This window comes from Gracilinanus agilis, chromosome 2 (assembly GCF_016433145.1).
Source record: "Gracilinanus agilis isolate LMUSP501 chromosome 2, AgileGrace, whole genome shotgun sequence".
NCBI classification, from domain to species: domain Eukaryota; kingdom Metazoa; phylum Chordata; class Mammalia; order Didelphimorphia; family Didelphidae; genus Gracilinanus; species Gracilinanus agilis.
Window position 1 is genome coordinate 47,897,821 of NC_058131.1, and position 23,178 is coordinate 47,920,998.

The 23,178-nt window shown below is 33.1% G+C and overlaps 1 protein-coding gene across 1 annotated transcript in view; it reads right to left on the bottom strand.

Moving 5' to 3' along the window:
• Positions 1 to 23,178, bottom strand: part of NFAT5 (nuclear factor of activated T cells 5) — a 140,424-nt gene that overhangs the window by 41,436 nt on the left and 75,810 nt on the right. Inside the window, exons 3-4 of the mRNA XM_044663142.1 lie at positions 21,546 to 21,671; positions 1,541 to 2,099 (exon numbers count right to left, since the gene is read on the bottom strand). Of these exons, the coding sequence (XP_044519077.1) occupies positions 1,541 to 2,099; positions 21,546 to 21,671 (685 nt within the window). The remainder of the gene's footprint in view (positions 1 to 1,540; positions 2,100 to 21,545; positions 21,672 to 23,178) is intronic.

Genomic DNA, 23,178 nt, shown 5'->3' on the forward strand with positions numbered 1-23,178 from the left:
GGTTTTTCTATGATCTTTATTAATTTAACAAACATTTTTGGAGAGCTTATTCTCTTTTCAAATTCTGAAGATGAAATATTCTAGATTTTTAAATTCTTTTCAAGTAAAATTTGCAGAAAGGAGCATTTGCTCTTCTTCCTTTTAAAATAATTTTCTTAATCAATATATGTACTTAGTAAAAATATGTATCTAAATATATATATGTGTACACACACATATATGTAATATATATTCTATGCAAGTTCAATTAAAAATTTTATTCATACAGAATCACAGATAATTCTTTTTCCCTTCATGGAAGTATATAGAGTAACTATGATCACCAAAAAACATTTACTATATGAGATACATTTTTCTTTTGGGAAGAGTAGGGGAAAGGGAACCTAACGCACTCTCAATATGTTCTCCAATATTATATTGGACCTAGTTTCCAACTAATCAAAGAGAAGCACTTATGATGTCATCAAGCAGTAAAACACTGCAGTTTCTCACTATCATGATTTGTTAAATCTGAAATTGTAATAGTTGCTAGGACCCTCTTAAAGAACTTTTTCTGAGAAAATATAAAACTTTATCTTTTAAAAATAGAAATGGTTCAATATTCATTCCTCTAATAATGAAAATATATTGTATGTAAATAGAAAAAATAAGTCTAGCAACCAAGTGTCATAACAGAGGAACTGAAGAAGCCATATGTTTTTTAAAAAAAAGTAGCACTACCATATACTATAGTGGATGAATATTTTGTAATGCAAACTACTGGAATGTATTTAGTGATAAGAGCAAACAGATAGAAATGAAAGAAAATGCAAATATACTCCTCCCTCCCACCCGCTCATTCAATTCCCTTTCACATAGGCAACCCAGAAGCACAGATAGAAATATGAATATTTATTTCTGAAAAAAAAATATCAGATACAGAAAAGCATTCACATTAAAAACATTTGGGTCAATCAGTTCATGAATGTATCAAACAAAAACCAAAAAATGTATTAAAATTGAGACTTCTCAACAAACCACCAACGCCTTTTTCCTTCTCATTAATTGAAGAGAAAGACAAAAGTTGCCAGCAATGCACGGAGAGCCTCATTTTTTAAAAAATGTGAACAAGATAGAGTATGTGGAGACAATAAATATGCAAAGATCCCAATCTAGGTGTTTATGAACTTCTTTGGAGGTTATTTAAAATAGGGTTATTATAGATGTAAATTCCTACTGGTTAAAAATCTTTTCTCAGTCTCCTGATATAAAACCATTTAAAACTGAAAAATCATTTCAAAATAGATTATGATTTTTCAGTCCATACTGCCTGACTAGATTCATATGGACTAAGCCTACCTGTTAGAATCCATTAATGTTAATTTTCCTTTAGTAAATCTTGGTGATTCTAGTTGAGAATTCTCATGGTTTTCAGTTACAAATTAGCATCTCTAGCTTTATAAGTGAATGGTGAGCTGAATACTTCAAAAAGTCAAAGGGATGGTTTATTAGCTTTGTTTTGCACAATGGTGATAGAACTTTAAAAAATGTGAATACCAACCCATTTCCTGCTTTTGAGTTGCCTTTGCTGTCCGTGGTAAGCTGGGAAAGCACATAGTGAGGTGCTTTGGCACTGTCAGCATCAAATATATCCATGTTGGATTCTTCACAATCTCGCCGTTTGACCCCCGGCCTCTGCTTTGGATTTCGTTTTCGTGATTTTCGTGGTACCTCCGTGTTATCATTGTAGGAGCTGGTGCTCATGTTACTGAAGTTGGAGGGAGAATCCTCTATCCACATACTGCAGCTCTGCTCAGATTCCAGTCCACAGCCCTCATCCTGGCAGGACATCCGGCTGTTATCCAGCAAGTCCTCAGGTGGCGGCGAGATGTACAGGACTGTGTGCCGCTTCGGTGTTGGCGGATGCTGCTGGACTGTGTTACCGGTTAACTGCTTTTCACTTACCCCTCGGTTACTTACCCCCACGGCTGAGGAGCAGCTCTCCACTTGCATAGCCTTGCTGTCGGTGACTGAGGTAGAATAAATGGTAGGGCTGGAAGAGGTGGTAAAGGAGCTGCAAGCACCGCCCATGGAGGAAGAGGAGGGAGCTGAAGAAGCATCTGCAGTGTACAATTCAAGAGTCAATACACTATATGTGTTTTCACCTATGCTGGCTAGCAGTCCCATTGAAAATGTGATTTGTGAACTGATTATTTTTCCCCAAAATGAATAGTTGGAATTTAGTAAGTTTTAGAATGTAAATGCTTCAAGCAATACAAGGCCTAAGCAATAAAATGATTTTTAAAGATGCTTTTATAGCATTATATTATTTGTAATCAATATATGTATATATATATATATATTAACTCTAACTTTAATTTTAAAGTTGTATATAAGCTGCAGAGCAAGAATAAAGATTTGGTTGCCTCAGCTGGACTGATTCTTTAGAATTTGTGTCATTTAAAATAAAAAAGGAAACCCCAATGTGAAATGTATGCTTGTAAGTCCATATTCAATGCCAATTAAATAATTTATTATAATGAATTTGAAAAAGTGGGACTGTGCTTAGCCACAAAATATTAAAATAAGTTTCTAACCTATGAAGCAGAGAACTACAGGTCATTTTTAATGCAGACACTCCCTGCTTCAGAGGCAAATCCTGGAATAAAAATATGAGAAAATAAATGAGAAAAGAGCTGCTGGTTATTCCAGATATCAATTATAAAATGAGAAATAGGAAAAAAAATATATCTAATATATATAAAATTAACTGAATTGTAGGAAAATGGAACTGGTACCAGTCATTGTGGTTGGTTGCAGACCAGAAGAACAAGGATGAAAATTATTTGATTTGGAACATGCGGGGTATTCTATAAGATAAGCAATACTACCTTGGATCTCCAGAGGCTGGAAGTGGCAGTTTAAAATAATGATCTCTAAAATTAATCAACTCTTTAAAAGGCAGTGAAAACCAAAGTGAAGGACCAATTATTGAGAATATTTGATCTATAAAGTCAGTAATAGTACCTTGTGAATAGAAGGCACTCAATAAATGATATATTAATATACCACTGTCCACTTCCTCTCTCCTTAAAAGGGATGATGTTATTTCCACTAAGTGAATTCTTTCTGACATGACTAACAGCAAATTTTAATAATTACAAATAAATAAATTAAGATAGTGACATCTCTGGAGAGCAAAAGATTCAATTCCTATAAAAGGATTTTTGTAAAACCATTATTCTGATCTATTATGCTTTGGTCAAAGATAAAAGGATTCATATTATATGAATAAATGATTTTTTTAAAGTGTGGCATTTGGCAGAACAGCTCATTGAAATTTACATTTTAGTTGTTAACAGCATAATTTTTGAGGCAAACCTGTATCTGTCAGAGTAAATTAGAAGTTGTTGTCATTCCTGTAATTTTAGAAGTACTGTAGTATCTTCTATAAGAAACAAAATAGAAAGTTCCTGGCCTGAAAAAAAAGAATAGGCAACACTTATTAGGCCACTGAAATTGTTGTAGAAGTCTAAAATGAATCTTTACCAATATCCAAACAGGCCACGTTTTAAATTGGAATGATACATTGTATTTTTTTAAATGGGGAAAAGGATAAATGGATTTGGAATTGAAATATTTACAAGAACTATAAGGAATGATATGCTAAAAAAATTAATACTTATATAACCAAAATGAAAGTGCCAATATTCTATTGTCAAAATAATAACATATTAGAATAATTGGAAAGTAAACAAAAATTATACTCCCCACCCCAAAATAATGTGTAGTTGTCAAAGTTCAAGAGCACAATAAACATATTGCTGATCAATAAGGTGCTCTACACATTCAGCCACATGGAAGATTTTCTTTGCTACCATAAGTTCTAAAGAACCTGGAGCAGTTAGATGATACCAGTTCCATTTTCCAGAGTTTATATCCTCGTCAAATGCAGTAGCTGAAATTGGAAGATTCAGTCACTTTAAACTGCATTCCAATTTAAAGAAGAATTTATCCTTTTTTGCATCATGCATTAATGCAATGTTTTCTTAGTAAATAAATATTTTTAAAGATTTGTAAAAACTACAAAATCTAGATGCTAATGTCAGTGACAGTTTAGAAGCTGATTTGCAGCTACTTTGTGTTTAAATACAAAGTTCTTCTCTCAACTTTTGAGAAATATTATCATTAATTAAAATTAGGGGAAAAATGCTAACTTGAACCCTTCCATCTGTTCCAACTATTGGCAAAATTGACTCTATATTCCCTTTTGTGTCTTCTACACTCTCATTCTCAGAGAAATACAAGTATGCAGCATGCAGTGTTTGCAAGTGGAACACACAGAGCATGCAGCATGAATGCTGTGGACTTGTATTTCAAAAAAGCAGCTTTTACCCCTTTGTTCTTAATAGTTACGCTTAAAACTAACACCATGCACAAGAAAATGCAGAATATGAAAATCTCAGGGATCCCTGTCCATGACAGACTGAAGTCATTTGTGAAAAGGAAGCCATCATGCCCAAAAAAGGAGGCTATGAAGTTTTAAAATGAGAGAAAAAGGTTGTTTTTTTTTTTACAATTACAAAATTGTAAAGTAAAAGATGTCACCTAGATTTCATGATCAATATAAATTTTCTTTTATCTAAGTACAATGCCAGAGAAATCTTCATAAGAAAATCAATGAAAATAATAGAAGAATCTTGAATATAATGTCTGTTCGAGGACAGGTATGCCAAACTGTGATATCATACCCTCCATAAATTACTCTATGCACCTTGCTTAGAAACCTAACACACAATAGTTGTTTTTACCTGCAGCTTCCTGGACATACTTATTAAATAAAAGAGTATATTAGCACAAACTATAAAGCTAGAAATACCAATACTGTCAGACAACACCAGCAAACATCTTTTAAATTAATGCATTATAATATGAAAACCTACCCACAGTTTAGCTTTGAAATTATATTTTTGTTCATTCCCACCCTTATATTAATAGAATACTAAAAGAATCCTACACACAAAGGTGTCTACTATGTTTTGGTAGGGAGAAAGGACATCAACTATGTGCATTAACTGTGGAATATAAAGCCTATGTGGAGGCTAACACTAGTGAAACCTAAATAATGGCTATATTGAATTAAGTCAAAGACAAAATTTATCAAGGTGTCGCATTATTTAGGAGGTAGATCAGATTTTTTTTTTTGGTCACTGAATATTGGAAATACTATCTAGACACTACTATATCACCTGAAGTGGAGGATGGAGGGGAGGCAAATATTTAGTATTTCCAGGTAATTGTTTAGTATTTTCAGAGAGGACTTTTAGTCTCCTTTGATCTTTAAATTTACTGTGTTGAGAAAAAGCAATACTTTTCATACTAGCCCTGTTTTGAAAAACTCAAAACAATATAATAATTTGTAAGAAAATTATTAAAAGATTTCTGATCTCCATCATGCATCCTCAATATTGCAAAAAATAGCAAATAGGAATACAGCATATCATATCTTAAAATTTTTTTCTTATAACAACTAAGTCCAATAAGTCAGTCATAAACAATTTTAGCTAGAGGTTGGAGAACTAAACCAAAGGGCAAAAATATACCTTGTACCATTGAGGTATTTTCCTTTCCTATGATTACTTGAATATTATTTTTATGATGTTTATCATATATTATCTTACTGGTTTCTTAATGTAAGACTATTAGTTTTTATCAAACTTATATCTATTTTATCTTTCTCTTGGAAACGTCATGTCTGCATATTAAAGATGTCTACATTCATCTTTACACATGAACACATTTTAACTGCCAAGTTTTTGTTCTGATATTGTTCCTTTAAATCACAAGACTATTTATATATCATATGAATTTATTTTTTAAGCTCAGCAGCAGAAAAAGGTGAAAGTGATTTATTAACTAATTCCTTCCAAAGAATAGAATATTGGAAGTTAACTTTTTCTAAGTTATTCTCTCATCACCTCTAAAATAGATAAATAAATCTCTATTGATATTTCTCCCTTTGTGAGTTTATGTAATCATCCTCCAAAGGGTTATTTTCTTTGAACCAAAGGTGATTTATACAGAACAAGATTATCATTTATTCTAGGGCATTTCCTATGACCTTGAAGAGCATAAATAACAAAGAATTTTTACTATTTATACATGGAAATTTCTAATCTCCAAACAGGTTAATTCTAAAATTATAATTGAGGGTAAGATTCATTATTTACCATTGGATTCTATTTCTAGACCTATTCATGTAAAACTAATTCTATTGCTGGCAAATGCATGTTTGAATCTAAAAAGCTGAATGATAACTTTAAATTCAAGTGCACTGCCTTTTTAATGAGAATGAATCTGAGTGATTTCTATGAATTAAATGAACTATTAGGGTTCATACTGAAAATATAAAACAGCCAGGGGTTAAACAATGGAGGATAAAGTCTACATGAAGCACCTATATACCACTGAATTTATTATTAGTCCTAAATTAGCTTCCTCCTCTCCCAACAAAAAAATGCAAAAAATTATTTTAAAATTATATGTTGGGAATGTCAGATCAGGTTCTTTATCTCCTTGACTAGAATAAATTCTACTTTCATATTAAGAAATGCTAGGTGACACAGTGTGGTATTTGGAGTAAGGAAAACATGATTGTGAATTTTACTTCCAATATTCCCTAGCTCTATTACACTAAGGAAATAAATTAATCTTTCTGCATCTGTAAGCTAGGGATAATAATAATTCTGATCTCCCAACGTTATTGTGAGGATCAAATAATTTAACATATTTGTGTAAGATGTTTGCAAACCTTAAAACAGTATATTAATGTCAGCTACCACAGTAATTTTTATATTTTCAAAACCTACCATTATGTAATAGTTTTATGAACAAATTTCTAAACATACTTTTATCAGGTAATTTTTTTTTAAAAGACTGCTGCTGACTATTATAGAAACTGTCATTTTTTTGGAACTAATCAGATTCTTTAAGGAAATCTTTTAGAGCCACAAAGATTCTATAAAGCCCTACAAGAAAAATCAAATAGCTTTTGATAGGTTTTCAACATATAGCTAGAACTACATCCACTGTTTCAGGTAAGCCAATAGTGGAAGGAAAGAAGGCAAACCATTAACTGTTCAGAAAACAATCAGAAAAATAAACAGAAAATTCAACATTGGAAAATTTGGAAACGGTTTCTGGTTCCAAATCCATACTATTCAGTCTTCCATGTATAGATTTTGTTTTACCCTCACTAGCAGCACTGACTTAAAAAACAAACCATCTTGTCAGATAAAAAACCCCTGGATTACAAAGATACACTTTCAGAATAAAGAAGAAAAATATTCCAAGGAAAATAATTCCAGGTTCCATACTCATGTTGACAAAAGATTGAGACATGAACAAGAATATACAAAGTGGCTGCAAATCTGCTTTTTTTTTTTCCAACACCTTCATGCCAACCTGGGTTTACTATTTTTCTTTTTCATATAATATTAATGTAAAGTTTTAAACTTTATCAAAAAGTTTAGTTTCAAATCAGTTTCAATCCACTATTTAGAAATTTAAAAAGAAAGAAAGGTAGGAAGGAAGGAAGAGAGAAAGAAAGCAAGAAAGAAAGCAAGAAAGAAAAAAAAGACTTATGAAGAAGTCTGAAAACGAGACCGACCTATACCCTGGGTGAGTTTGGATGGGTTAAGTGTCTCTGGTACTATTTGTCTTCACTATTGACAGACACTGTCACACAACCCACCACACGATGCCTGTCTCTGAATGGCGGAGCTAGAATGCAAGTTAAGTGTATTAATAGAAAAAACAACTAGCATCCCAGCATATAATATAAGCAATCCAATTTACTTTAAGAAAAATAAAAGATTGTAGGGTTGGTTATTTAATTTACATATATGTTAAAACAGTTTCAATTTTCATCTTCAAAGTTTACATGCTAAAATGAGCAATATTTTAAACTTATAGAAACATTTTAAAAATCAATCCTTTATCAATAGATATTAATATCCAAATAGATGAAAGAGAGGTAATTTCTTACCTGAAACTTTAGTTACCTCATATTCACCAATACAGACAAATATATTGTTTACTGGTATAAATGCAAACTAATCCATAAGCCAGAATTCTGTTCCTTCTGAGTAGATTTTCAGCAATGCTAGCAGAGGACCATACATTATTTCTCTTATAATGTAAATATTTTCCTTGGAATCAAAAGAACACTTTAAATTTCTCCAATTATCAATGCCTACTCTCTCAATCCACCTAAAAAGTCAGCCACTGTAGGGATTCAAATGACAAACTGACATTATTTGTAAATATCAGAGCTTTTAACACTACATAGTTATCCTTACATAACAGTTGTTACGAGAAGTTATTAACATCTACCCCAGCTCTTGGACTTATGGTAATAACTGATTGGGCTACTAAAGGTTGGTTGTGAATCCTTCTTCTGTAAGGAAACAGAAGATGCTATTATTTAGCTATTGATTAAGCAACGAGTAGCATTCTAAGCTAATATCTAAGATTTTTTAAAACCAAGCCTAAAGAATGGCTATGTGGTTCAGTGATGAAAGGTCCTCGGTTCAAATTTAACCTCCAATGTTTCCTAGTTATGTAACACTGGGCAAGTCACTTTAACGTCAATTACCTAGATTCCAAGAGGTAACTATTTTATTTTTTTAAAAAAGACTAGTACCTATATAATATAACCAGTCTTTATTCAAATATAAAAAGACATGGTCTTAGAGATCTATAATTGTTGCCCTTCTAAAGACTCAAAGTTTGGCCATATTAGAAAAATGATTGTCCTAAAAAATAATGCTAAGTTAAGCTGATATACAACAAGTGTTTATTACTGACAGTGAAATAAGAAATAGAGGAAAAGCTATCAAAAAGGCTGCATTTCAAGGGCAAACGCTGTTTATAAGTTAGAAATACAGACAATACATACAAAGTTTTTTAATACAAAGAGTTCTAAACAAGTTCATTTGAGTAGTTTAAATGAAGTTTATATCAGATGCCAATTACTATATTTTTATCAAATGTTGGCAGCCCTGTTTTTCTATTCATGAAAAATTTGATAAGGGAAGGAAAAAAACAACACAGGTAAAAATCTTCTGAATTACCTAATCTGATTTTATTCATAGAAATGGCTTAGTTTTGACTGTGGATGAAATCTTCTAGATAACAGGATATAGGAAAAACAACACTGGTCTTTGCATTAAACAATTTAAGTTCTAGTCTGGTTACTTGACCTTGGGTGTGTCATAAAGCTTCCCTAAGCTTTAGCTGCCCCATGTAAATAAAATGAGGATAATATTCAAATCATTTTTATTGTTTTGTTAGGAAGATGAATTGATGATACAAATTATGAGTTACTCTCAAAATTTTTAAAATAATACTACAGTTTTAGTTAATGAATGAATAGATAGAGCATCTAAGTGGCATAGTGGAGAGAATACTGGGTCAAGAATCAGAAAATCATGCATTCAAATACAGCCTTATATACTTAAGACATTAACTTCTGTTTCCCTCAGCTTCTTCAAGTGTAAAATGGGGATCATAATAGCAACTACATTCCAGAACTATAGCATGAAATAATATTTGTCAAGCTCTTAGGGCAGTGCCCAGCATATAATGGATACCTAGTAATTTTTTAAAATCCATCCCCAATACAATAGAAGAGATAGAATTCATTAAGAAATTATCAACTGGGGAATGGCCGAACAAGTTGTGGTATATGATTGTGAAGGAATACTATTGTGCTATAAGAAGAGATGAACAGGATGATTTTGAAAAAATTTGGAAAGACTTGCCTGAACTAATGATGCAAAGTGAAGAGAGAAGAACCAGAGCCATTAAACACAGTGACAGCAATATTTTTTGACAAACAACTGTGAATGAACTAGTTATTTTCAGCAACTGTGATCCAAGTTAATTCCAGAGCCTCAAAATAAAAAATGACATCTGCCCTCTGAGAAAGAACTGATAAGTCTGAATGCAGACTGAAATATACTATATATTTCACTTTCTTTCCTTGTTTTCCTTTGAGATCTCATCCACAAAATATGGAAAGATGATGGTACATATGAAATCTATCAGATGCTTGCCATCTCAGGGAGGAGGAAAGGATGGGAGTGAGTGAAGGAAAGAATTTGGAATTCAAAACTTTAAACGTATGAATATTAAAAAATTGTTTTTACATGTAATTGGGGAAAACAAAAAATTATAGGAAAGAAGGAAGGGAGGGAGGGAGGGAAAGAATGACAGAAGAATTTTGTAGACTATCCACTTTCTGTATTCTATTTCTAGTCTACTGCTTGGCTACCTCCTTTAGAATCCAAGTAAGAAATTACTTATTGTTGATGTTTATATTATTGTTGTCTCCATACAGACATGGCTACCCTGTCTTCCCTTTCCTATCTCAACAACTTGGTTAACCAGTTAGGCTCTATACTATTCTCTTCACTCAAAACCCTTGCCCCATTATTCTGTCTTTGATTACACCTTGCCAAGCACCTACCTTGGAGTACCCTCTTACTACCTTTGCTGCTATTCTCACGTTGCTAAGGCTGGAGAAAAATCACAAAACAACGCTACCAGGGTCCACCACAAATTTGATTCATAAGTTCAACTAGTCCCTCATTGTAGCAAGGGAAACTTTTTATACTTTCCTAATCAGTTTACTATCCCACTTGCTACTACAACGGCTATTCCAAACCTTTTTATTCATCTTAAAGTCTCCCATGAAAAATGTTTGTAAAGGGCTTAGCACAATGCCAGGCACATAGTAGACACTTAGTAAATGCTTTCCCCCTTCCCTTTCATGATTTCCCTTCCCAGTTGTGAACCTTGCCCCATATTTCAATGTAAAAAATGAAGCCATCAATCTAGAGTTCCCTCTTTTCTCTTTATTTCAATTCACTCTAATATCTTCTGCCATTATCTCCTCCATTCACTTCTGTTTCACAAGACGTGGCCTTCTATACTAGATCCCATTTCACATTCTCAAGGAGACTGCTGCTCCACAGTCTCCCATTATCTTTAATTTCTCCCTATTTACTGGCTGTTTTACTACTACCTACAAATACAATCATATATTCTCCCAGCCTTAAAAAAAACAAAAACATCACTTGATCAGAATATATCTGCATCTATCTCCTGCCTTTCATGGTCAAATTCCTTAAGAAAGACCACAACTGGTATCTCAGCTTCATATCGTCTGATCTGACCTCATTATTTAACTAAAACCTCCCTCTCCAGTTAGCAATGATCTCTTAATTTCAAAATATAATTGCTTTTCTTCAGTTTTGATCCTTCTCAACCTCTCTGAAGCCTGACACTATTGATTACCCTCTTATGCAGGATATTCTCTCCTCTCTGGTTTTTTTTATAACATTGCTTTGTCCTTGTTTCTACTCTTGTCTGCTCCTTTGCTGGATATTTGTCCAAATCACCTCCCCTAACTGTAGGTATCTCACAGAGGTTTGCCCTTTGCCTTCTTCTCTTCTATATTGTGTCTCATTTGATGATCTCAGTTCCCTTTGATTCAACTATCTTCTCTAAACAGATGATTCTCAAATGTTTTTATCAGTTCCAATCTCTCACCTGATTTCCAATTTCACATACCCCAATTGCCTATAAGATATCTCAAAGTAAATGCCCCATTGACTTCTTATACTCAACATATCCAAAAGAGAATATATCTTTTCCTCTAAACCTTCCCCTTTACTGAATTTCTCTATTAACTGTCAAGAGTATCATTGTTCTTACAGTCACCCAGGCTTGTAACCTAGGTGTCATTCTTATCTCTTCAGTCACTTTCACTCCACCACTTGTGACCAATCCTGTCATTTCTATTTCCCCAACATCTTTTCTATATACCTCTTCTCTCAACTTATGTAACTTTCACCTTGGAGCAAGGCCTTATCACCTTATGCCTAGACTGCTGCAATAGCCTTCTAATTGTTCTCTCTGCCTCAAGTCTCTCCTAATTAACGCAGCTCAAGTCTCTCCTACCCATTCATTTTCTACTCAGCTGTTAAACTATTTTTCTTAAGCAAAGATCTGACCATATCACCCTCTTACTCAAACATCAGTGGGTCTCTATTACCTCTAGAATAAAATATAAAACCTTTCTGACTTTTAATGCCCTTCACAATCTGTTCCCCTCTTCCTTCCTGTTCAGTCTTCTTACATACTACTTCCTTACATATATTCTATTACACAGTAAATGTAGCCTTCTTATTTTTCCTCAAATATTTCATTTATAGATTCTGTACCTTTTCACTGTCTGTCCTCCGGCCCATATCTAGGTTGCTTTCTCTCCTTATACTCCCACATCCTGAACTCCCTGGCTTCATAACTCAGCCTAAATCATCCCACATTCTACAAAAGTCCTTTCTAATCTCTACTTAACTTCTAGTGCCCTCCTTTTGAGATTATTTCCTATTTGTCTTGTATATCTGTTGTACATACAGTAGCTAGGATGTTATCTCCCCCATTTGCATTTGAGCTCCTAAAAGGGAGAGGATTCTGTTTTGTTTCTTTTTTCTTTGTATCTCCAATCTTTAGCATAATGCCTAGTACGAGGTAAGTACTAAATAACACTTAAATTTTAAAAATACAGGTCATTATCATTTAAACATTCATTTTGTATTTATGAAAAAGAAAATGAAAAAATCAAGTTCTGTGCACAGTAGCTAAGATTAATACATAGAAAATGTATCATAAGAACACACAATTGGATACAAATCTGAGGGAAGAAAAAAGGACAAAAACAAGAACAAAAATGAAAACCACAAAAACATAATAAACTAAGAGGTAAAAGGAAATATACATTAAAAAATAAATAAAATAATAGAGCAAATTATCCACTAAAGCTGAAGGTTAAAAAAAATTTCAAACTATGAATATGTAACTAGTTTCTGGGGATAAAAAGACAAAAATGAGTCTCTGCAATCAAGGAGTTTATATTATATTAAGGATAATTAATACATTCCTATAAAGTATTACAAAGGTGAATAAAAACAGTTCCTATTCATTTTATTTCAGAAGACAATGAACCATACAATCATCTATTCTCGTTTATTTCTTATATATAACATGTTGTACACTTAAGTATAAATAAAATAAATACAAGGTCATTTTGAAGTGGAAGGCACTAATAGCTGGAAGGATGAGAAAAAGCACCACTTAAGATGTAGTATATAAACTGAGATTTGAAGCAAACTAGAAATTCTACAAGATAGAAGGTAGGATGGAATATATTCAAAGCACAGAGGTGGGAGGCAGGGTCTATGCAAAGACACAGAGACAAGAATAAGAATGCCTTTTGCCAGTATGGCTGGACCAAGGACTACATTTATTAGAAGCAACGGTAATGGGGCTTTAAAAGGAGTCAAGAATTGGGTTTTGAAAGGCTTTAAATACCAAAGGAATAGGCATTTGACCTTAGAAGTATTAGGAAGCTACTGGAGTTTTCTGAATATGCTTATGTGATATGTTTAAGAACATTACTTTGGTGTGATTTAGAAAGACTGGAGAAGGGAAGAGACTTGAAGTAGGGAGACAATTAGGAGGCTACCATATTAGTGCGTGGAAGAAGTGATTAGGATCTGAACTACTGTAGTAGCTGTATAAATAAAGTGATCATATGTGACTTGTACACGTATTCAATAAAGCTTTCTCCACTCCCATAAAATTTAAGGCCTTCAGGGACAAGAGTTCTTTCACGGGGTTTTTTCTCTGTATGTCTAGTGCCTAATACAGTGTCAAACACTTAACAGGTGTGCAAAAAATGCTTATTGATTATATAGTTCTTTATCGGGGGCAGCTGGGTAGCTCAGTGGATTGAGAGCCAGGCCTAGAGATGGGAGGTCCTAGGTTCAAATCTGGCCTCAGACACTTCCCAGCTGTGTGACCCTGGGCAAGTCACTTGACCCCCATTGCCTACCCTTACCACTCTTCTGCCTTGGAGTCAGTACACAGTATTGACTCCAAGTAAGGGCTTAAAAAAAAAAAGATTAAAAAAAATATTCTTTATCACTAATTTCTTGTTCTAATTTACTATGAAGTAGTGTATATTCCCAAATTTGTCCATCTATATATGAGATCTAAAAGTGAACACCTAGGTGGCATAGAAGATTTAATGCTGCACAAGTCAGAAAGACGAGTTCAATTTCTGCCTCAGATACTTATTGTCTATGTGACTATGGGCAAGTCACCTAACCTCAAAAGTTTGCTCATGTGTAAAAATGAAGATATTAAGAGCACTCCCTTCACAGGGTAGATGTGAGAATGGAACAACATATTGATGCTATTATTAAAATATCAAAGTAGCTGAAGTTACAGTATTATTAGTAGTATAAAGATGAGACAAAGTACCCTGTATTCTTCTCCTATTATGGGGTTGGGACAAGTTGTAAGTGACCCTGGGAGACAGGAATGACAGAATGTAGGACCAAACAAGGTAGGGAGACTAGGTTTAACTGCTAAGGAAATGTCTGTTAACAGAAGTGGCAGTTAGGCCTAACTGCTACTCTGCACCATCTAGACAAGGCCTATGGAAACTAGCAAGCAAATGACAAGATTTTATAACAAATTTAATTAAGGGAACTATGGTAAAGGATGGGAATAGGGGTTTCTACACTTTCAGACTAAGGGCAAACCACAGGGTCAGGGGAGGGACTTATCTACACTCAATTGAGACCTAAGCCAGGCAGGGCCCAGAGAATAGCAGGACTAAAGTGGGAATCCTCATAGCAGAGTCCAGACTCACTCCAGCGATGTTCCAGCTCCTCCAGGACCACTAGAAGTACTCTCTCAGGTGGGTAGATTCTGGGAGCTAACCCAGCCCAAGTTAACCTGCAACTCAGGTTGGGATTAATAGTCTCTACCAAAATCTCCCACAAGTAGATGTCGATCTTCCTTCAGGATCCCAGGGAATCAGGGACATCTCCACTTCCTCTGAGGTTTCCCAGGGTCAGTTACAACTTGTCCCAACCACCATGGAGTCCGTCTCAGAGAGAGAGGCACACTTCCTGCTTCCCCATTCCATTTGGAATTCTCAAGCCCTTCCTGTTAGGTCTCTTAAATAATAACTAAGTAATCCTCCTAACAACACTCCAGAGATTAAGATATCAAAGTATAATTGTTCTGAACAAGCAGTGCTACACAATGGGGAAAAAACACTGGCCTGGGAATTAGGAGACCTGGGTTCTGGTCACTTGAGTAAATCACTTAAATTCTCTAGTCCTCAATATTCTATCTATGAATATTACTTCCAGTTCTAAAACTCTATAAAAAGGACAGTCAGGGAAAACAGATTTAAGGGACATATTGTACAGATAGTATAGATTCTTTATGTATGCAATATGAGGAATCTTCAGTCCATAGACATTTCTGGATTCCATTAAGATTGTGAGCTCCATGAGAGCAGGGGCTATCTGTTTCCCCCATCTTTTTGCATCCCTAGCACTTAGCACAGTGCCTGGCATGTAGGAGGTATTTAATAAATATTTATTGACTAATTTCCAAGTTATTTTTATGTCTAGGAATTGTCAAGAAATAGAACTTTTCATTTATGTTGGCGGCTTCCCTCAAGAAGGTCATTCTCAGGATAAGAAATTTACAGATGTCTTTGAGATTGTTTTAAACAAAAAGTATTACATATTTTGGATAAGCCTTATATGGATAATGAACTCTGTTTCCACTATACTGAAAACTAGTCAGCAATATCTTACAAGTGGTTTGACCCCAGACAATGACAGGCTCAGGAGAGATTATAAGATCATAGACCAAGAGCTAAAAAGCTATCTAGTCCAATACTCTCATTTTACAGATAAGGAAACTATCCGAGGGAGGTCAGCTGACTTGCCCAAGGCCATATCATAGTGAATAAGAGAGGTGGTATTTGAACCCAGGTCTGATTCTAGAGTCAATATTCTTTCTATGCCAGAATAGGTTTTCCTTCTGGAGGATCTTGCCATATAATCTGTAATGGCTCTGAGAGTTAGTTACTCTACTTTCTGTTTTGGACATTTATTGTTTAAGAGACAGCAAGTGGTTATGAATGAATAAAAAAATTTTTTAAATCATTTATTTGTTTGCTATTGAGATTGGATCTGTATCTATAAGTTTTTAAGTGGTTTGGAACACAGGTCAAATGGAAATTTGCACCTTATGATCATACATTGATTTCTAAATTGTCTACAGGTGTAATTTTTTTTTTTTAAACCCTTACCTTCCATCTTGGAGTCAATACTGTGTATTGGCTCCAAGGCAAAAGAGTGGTAAGGGATAGACAATGGGGGTCAAGTGACTTGCCCAGGGTCACACAGCTGGGAAGTGTCTAAGGCCATATTTGAATCTAGCACCTCCTGTCTCTAGGCCTGACTCTCAATTCACTGAACTACCCAGCTGTCCCCTATTGTGTTTTGTTTTGTTTTGTTTTTTAAACAATTTGGTAGCTTAGAAACTTGAGGTAATGAGAATTATGGAAATTGAAGGATGATTACTAATCAAAGCATGATAGATTCACCTCTCTGGTTTCCTTCAAAGTAAATGTCATGATCTTTTATTATAAAAAAAAAATTGTTACCATGTATCTGTCTTTATAAATGTATTACTCTATAAAACTGACTGTAATATGACAAAAATTATTTCTATGAACCATCAGTCATTATAATTATGTTGTTATATAGAACACTTTGTAAAGTTACTAAATTAAATCAGTTTTAAGTTAGTATTATCCACTTAATAGTCATTCAATAAAGTTTCCTTTTTTCTATATCTGTTTTATGGGTGTTTATATACAAAAATCTCAGAAACAGATGTCACAACAACTTTACTAAAATACTGTAAGTAGTATATTGGACCAACCAGATGACATGGTAGTTAAAACTGGGCCTGGAGTCAGGAAGACCTGACTTTAAAAATAGCCTCTGGTGTCTACTAGCTCAATGACCCTGGGCAAGTCATTTAACTTCTATCTCAGTTTCGCAAAACTCTAAAGTGGGGATCATATTAACACCTTCCTCCCACAGTTGTTGGAATTAGTGCCTAGCACACAGTAAACACATATAATAAGGCTAAGGAATGCGTTTATTATTTCAGTGGTCAAAAGGATTCTTGGATGAAGAATGAAGAAAAGGATGAAGGATGAAGAAAATCCCTCTACTAATGCAGGCTGACAACTCTGGAGCTTATATAGTCTAAAGAAAACTGCCTAAGTTATTGAAGGTTATTTGCCCAGGGTCACAGAACCAGTATGAGGCAGAGGCAGGATCTGAACCCAGGTTTTTTTTGGCTTTGAGACTAGCTTCTATCCACTATCCTATGCTGCCTTTCCAGAATATGCAGAAATAAAAATACAAAAAGATATACAAAATAGATGGAAGTAGGAGTGATAAGGAGAAGCTTTCTGTAGATGGCAAAAACTTAAGCCAAACCTTAAGGTAAACAAGGAATTCTTGACACTGCACCATGTCTATAAATTAAGACACAAAGTCAAGCAGTACTTTCAAAAACTTTAACCTTGCTGTTTGACCAAAACTATTCTTACCAAGGAAACTTATTTCTCAGTTTTCTTCTCTGCAAAATGAAGGTAATATTTTCACTATTTACCTTACAAGTTTGTTTTGAGGAAAGTATCTATTGAACCATAAACCTTATATAAATGGCAAGCCATTAATGTCATTATTAGACTCTATTTGCAATCTCTCTAGTTCAGTCTTCATTTCACACTTACTTTCTCCAACTATTAGAAATTTCTTAATTGGTTTTCCTACCCCTGGTTCTCTTCTCTCTCTAATCCATTTTTTATGATTGACAAAGTAATTTTCTTAATGCATACCTCAAAACCTCTAGTGGCTCCCAACTGCTTATAAAATAAAATACCATCTCCTTAAATGACATTAAACGCCCTCATAATCCAGTTCCAATCTACTTTTCCCATCTTAGAACATACTACTGTATTTTTTGTTGTTGAGTCATTTCAGTTGTGTTCAACTCTTTGTGACCCCATTGCTTAGCCCTTACCACTTCTTCTGCCTTAGAACCAATACTCAGCACTGATTCTAAGACAGAAGGGTTTATAAAAATTTTTCTACGGTCTTTGCTTGAGTATCTTCCCCTTTCACAAATGGAATATGGCTTAAAAAATAAGTGTGTGTATATGTGTTTGTAGATACTGCCACATTCTAAGCCAAAGATAATTTTATCTTGTGAAGATGGATGATTAAATTACATATTTGTGAAAGCCAGAAACATTTATTCTGTAAAAAAAATAAACAGTTAAGTCAATTTGAAGAATGAAAAGCATTTTAATGCAGATACAAGAATCTAACTCTAAGATAAGAATGATGGATTGATTATTATAGCACTTTGTGTTACTGATCTTTAGTACCAAAAAGGTCAAGTGCAGCTGCTTCCTGAGCTTTTCATATCACTTAGATTTAAATTTTTTTAAAAAAAATCTTTTGCTATGATGTAGAGTTTTAAACAATATGTAACTTGACATTTTTATTCTTGGACACTTTTTTATCATGTAAGAGAATGGGCTGACTATTTTAATTATTAATAACCCACAGAACTGTTCAAAATTGTTACTTCTAAGGCTTCTACTTATTCCAATGTTTGAGTAGCTAACTATTCCTATAGTTCCTTTACCAAGAAAACATCAAAAGATAAAGAAGGTCTTAACAAGGAACTTAATTCCCAACATTCTAGATTGTGGATTAGTATCCTATCAGAACCATGGGAAGGAAGAAATCTGTATTGGTGAATCTGAGAAATATACTGTCTATTAAATAATCAAATCACAAAATATGGTCATCAATATCCATTCATCAAGATTTTAAAAGTTAATCTAACAACATTTGTGAAGTTAAACGTTTATGACAAAACTATAAGTCTGTTCCCACCAGGTTCTTGTACCTAATTGTGGTCAAAATTGCTTCTTCAAAAGTCTTAAGAATTTTTGTATGATCAAGCATCTTCCTTTGACTAAAATGATTATTTAACAATAACTCAACAAACCTGTATCTAAATTTATCTGATTTCCCTAGTGGCTATTTCTTAGGGATAGAAAAAGCACTAAACAAATGATAGAATAAGGGAAATCAAACTGGCAACATAATTTACCCTTCTGTAACAGAGTTATCAGAAAGGAGTACAATTACTATCACTATGAATAGCAATGACAATCAAATAATATTTATAATAACTGTTTAGAAGAGTGATGTTCCATTTAATAAGCTCATTTACACAGAAAATTGATAGTTATGTTTTTGTTTTTTACCAAAAACATTTTGGAACTTTGGAATAGAACAAATTAAGTTTTAAAAAATTAAATCAAATAGAATAGTCTTTCTATTAAACTATCATAGTTTAAACTACCATAGTTTTCTTCCTAGTCTTCTGATAATCTTTATAATGAGAAACTTACTTTCATTCTTTATAATTCAGCATACTTCCTTTTTAGTCAAATCCCTTATGACCTAAAACTTGCCTTTAAATCTTGTTTGGAGAAATTTTTTCCCATATAACTTGAGAAAATCACTGTCTTATTAACTATCATTAAAAGTATTTCAAATTGTGGGAAGTAGGATAGCAACAATAGAAAGAATATTGGCACTCAAGTCAGAGGACCTGAGTTCAAATCTCCACTCTGATGCTTGCTACTTCTATTACCTTGGCCAAGTCTCTTATAACCTCATTGTACCTGGGGCTTCTTCACCTCTAAAATATAGTTGAAAAAAGTCATTCTCTGAGGTTCCCTCCAATTCTAGACCTAGGACCTCATGACCCAAATTCAAGACTCATTTAATTTTATTTAAGAATAAAGCCTTATGATATATAAAATGTAAACTGAACTAGTATGAGCTTTTTTAGAAAGGAAGATAGTTTTTTTTTTTTGCCGAAAACCCATTCAATTAGCTTTTAAAAGCAATTGTATCTATTTTTAAGTTTATGCCAAAAAGCATAGAAGAAACAGACTTTTAGTTCTAGTCAAACTCATATCTTTAAAAACAGTCTCAAAAGATATAAAAGAAATCAGTTAGTCAGTTTCTACCTGTGGATTTAATGTGATGCCATTGACAAAATTTTATGGCTCAATACAATTTTAATTATTCATTTAAAATAGCTACAAAAACATTTTTAAAAATTTTAGAATCCAGTGAATACAGCTTCACCAGTATCATCTTATTCGAATATTAATTAAAAAGTTTCATGGTACACAATTAAATCCACAGAATCTGTTAGAAAATGCCTGACAACACATGAACAGTGAGCAGTGCTGTAAAGTTTCTTTGCCATATTTAAGGTTTTTGCAATCCCAAACAGGAAGTCTGTTTACTGTACTACACAGATCAGTGGAAAGCTTTTGTGTTCAAGGTTAATACATTTAAAAACCACATCAAAAAGCTCTAGAACATCAGTAGCATCCCATTTGCAAAGCAATTTTCTGCTTCCTTGTTCTCTTTTCCCAAACTAACAAAATCAACTAAAAACCTGCCCTCGATAGACTCCAAGGATCATTTTAAAAACCAGAGGAACTAGACTATATAAGAAATCTTAATTCATGAGGAGAAATATATAAACCTCAAATATATGTATTGCTTTAACTTTTATAAATCAAAACCATTTGATCTCAGCCTAAGTAAAGATGAATCAAACCTGTGTTAGCGAATATTCTATGAAGAGCATCCACGATCTAACTTTGCTAGCCAGCTTTACCCTAGTTTGTCCTCAATCCTTTGTTCAAAGATGATATGAAATTTTATGACAAAAAAAGGCAAGAAGTGGCTTTTTATTTATATTTAAAGCATATGATCTGGAAGCTCAGTATAAAATATAAACTAAGTGAATTTTGTATGCATTATATATTTGTACAAGTCTAACATTTAATTCTCAAATTATTTTAATCTGAATTTAGTAAATATAAAGTCATGCTATCTTGACACATACATTTTAATATACAATGAAAAGGTTATAATAACATGCTACAAACAGAAAAGAGATTTGAGTATTTTAACCCTGAGCACTTCTCCAGGTCATGCAAAACAATATAATATTTTCTCCTTTGGGCTAATAAAGATTATTATTATCAAAAAAGAAAATGAAAAAAGTCTCAAATACCATTTTCTCTCCATAACTTGGAATTTAACCTTTTGTGTGCAGTTACAGTTAGCTTCAAATTGGTTCCCATATTTGAAGACAGATCTATTACAGAGAATGCCATTTATATAAAAGACAATATGATTGATGTCAGTCAACAAGCATTTATCAAGCACTTAGCATGTGCCAGGCACTGTTTTAAGCACTTATGTTTTAAACAATAACTGCTTGTTTATAACAGTATATCGTTTACATCAAGCAGATGAGATAAAGAAAATTATATGGCAAAAAATACATGTTAAAACCTCCTAAAATGAACCCTTAGTTATCCTCCATGATCATCTTTTTGATCCAAACTTTGTCAGCACTGTTCATGTGGGGCAGCATAGAATACATAACTAATAGATTTCTTCAATAAAATAAAATGAAATGCATACCAGCAGCAACTACAGCTGGAGGAGGCGAGCCTGCCTCACCGCCACTTGTCTGACTCATGGATGCTACAGATGTTTCTCTAGATGGAGGTAACTGTAACTCCTTTGGGAGAAGATCATAGACAGACTCTGGAAAAAGAAAAGCAAAAGAAGCAATTAAATATCAAATTAAATAGGACTATATCCTAAAATAACAGTAATGGGGAGGAAAGTTGTATTTATACAATAATATTCATAGAGGTTTTATTTTTAAAAGCAAAAAACTACAAGCAACCTATTTGACCAGAAAAAAGCTAAATAAGTTATGTATATAAATGCAATCAAATCTGCTATAAGATAAAAATAACAAATGTTTAAAAATAAGAAGCATGGAAAAAGATATGAAGTGATACAAAGAAGGAAGGTGTGGGCAGTTATATATCCTGATTATGACTGCATAAAAAAAATAGCAAACAAATTTTATAAGTATATAGGTGGACATTAAGGGGACACAGAGGAAATAATTTTTTGTTTTATTTTTTATTTGTATTTTTCATTTTATAAAAATGTAAATAGTTTGGAATTTATGGTTTTATTTTATTTGGGGTTTCATTCTCTTTCTCTTTATTTGCTGAGATTATGTTTGTAATAAAAAATATTAAAAATTAAAATCAATCAACATATTCTAAAATAGTAAAATTAACAGTAATACTTAGCATTTATGTAGTGCTTTAATATTTCCAAAATACTTCACATATGTTAACTCATTTGATCCTCACAGCAAACTTTTAAGATAATTATAATTATCCTTATTTTACACATGAGGAAATTGAGGTTTTAAAAGGCCATGTTTCTTGTCCAGGATCACAGAGATAGTCTTTTTTAAAAATCATTTAAAAGAACTGAGAATTTTTTCCCCTTTTTTTCATTTATTTTAAAATTTTGAACGCTAAATTCATTCCTTCACTCAGGGTTCTCCCCTACTTTTTGAGAAGGTAAGCAAGATGATATTCATTTCACATGTGAAGTCACACAAAACATTTCCATATTAACCACGTTGCAAAAATTTTTTAAATGAAGCAAAAAAATAAAGTTTAAAAAAGCATGCTTTAATAAGCCTTCAATTTATGAGTTCTCTCTGGAGGTGGATAGCATTCATCTCGAGTCCTTTGGAATTGTCACAGATAGTTGTAATTGTCACTGATAGTTGTACTGATCATAAGAAAGTAGATGTTTCACAGTTAATTGTTACAACACTGCTATTACTATGTAACAAGTCCTGGTTTTGCTCACTTCACTTTGTATCAATGCATATCAGTCTCCTCAAGTTTTCCTAAAACTACTCCATTTTTTTTATATCACAGTAGTATTCCATTATAATCATATACCACAACTTGTTCAGTCACTTCCCAATTACTGATGAGCATCTTCTCAATTTCCAATTCTTTTCCACCACAAAGAATTGTTATAAATATAGATCTTTAAATTTTTATTATATTTTTCTTTTCCAGTTGCTTTTGGATGCAATTTTTAATAATTATTTTCTGACATTTTGTGATCTATGTTCTATCCCTCCTTCCATCTCCTCCCTTCCCCAAGATGACAGATAATATGTTACACTGAGTTCTCAATTTATATATATATATACATATTTATA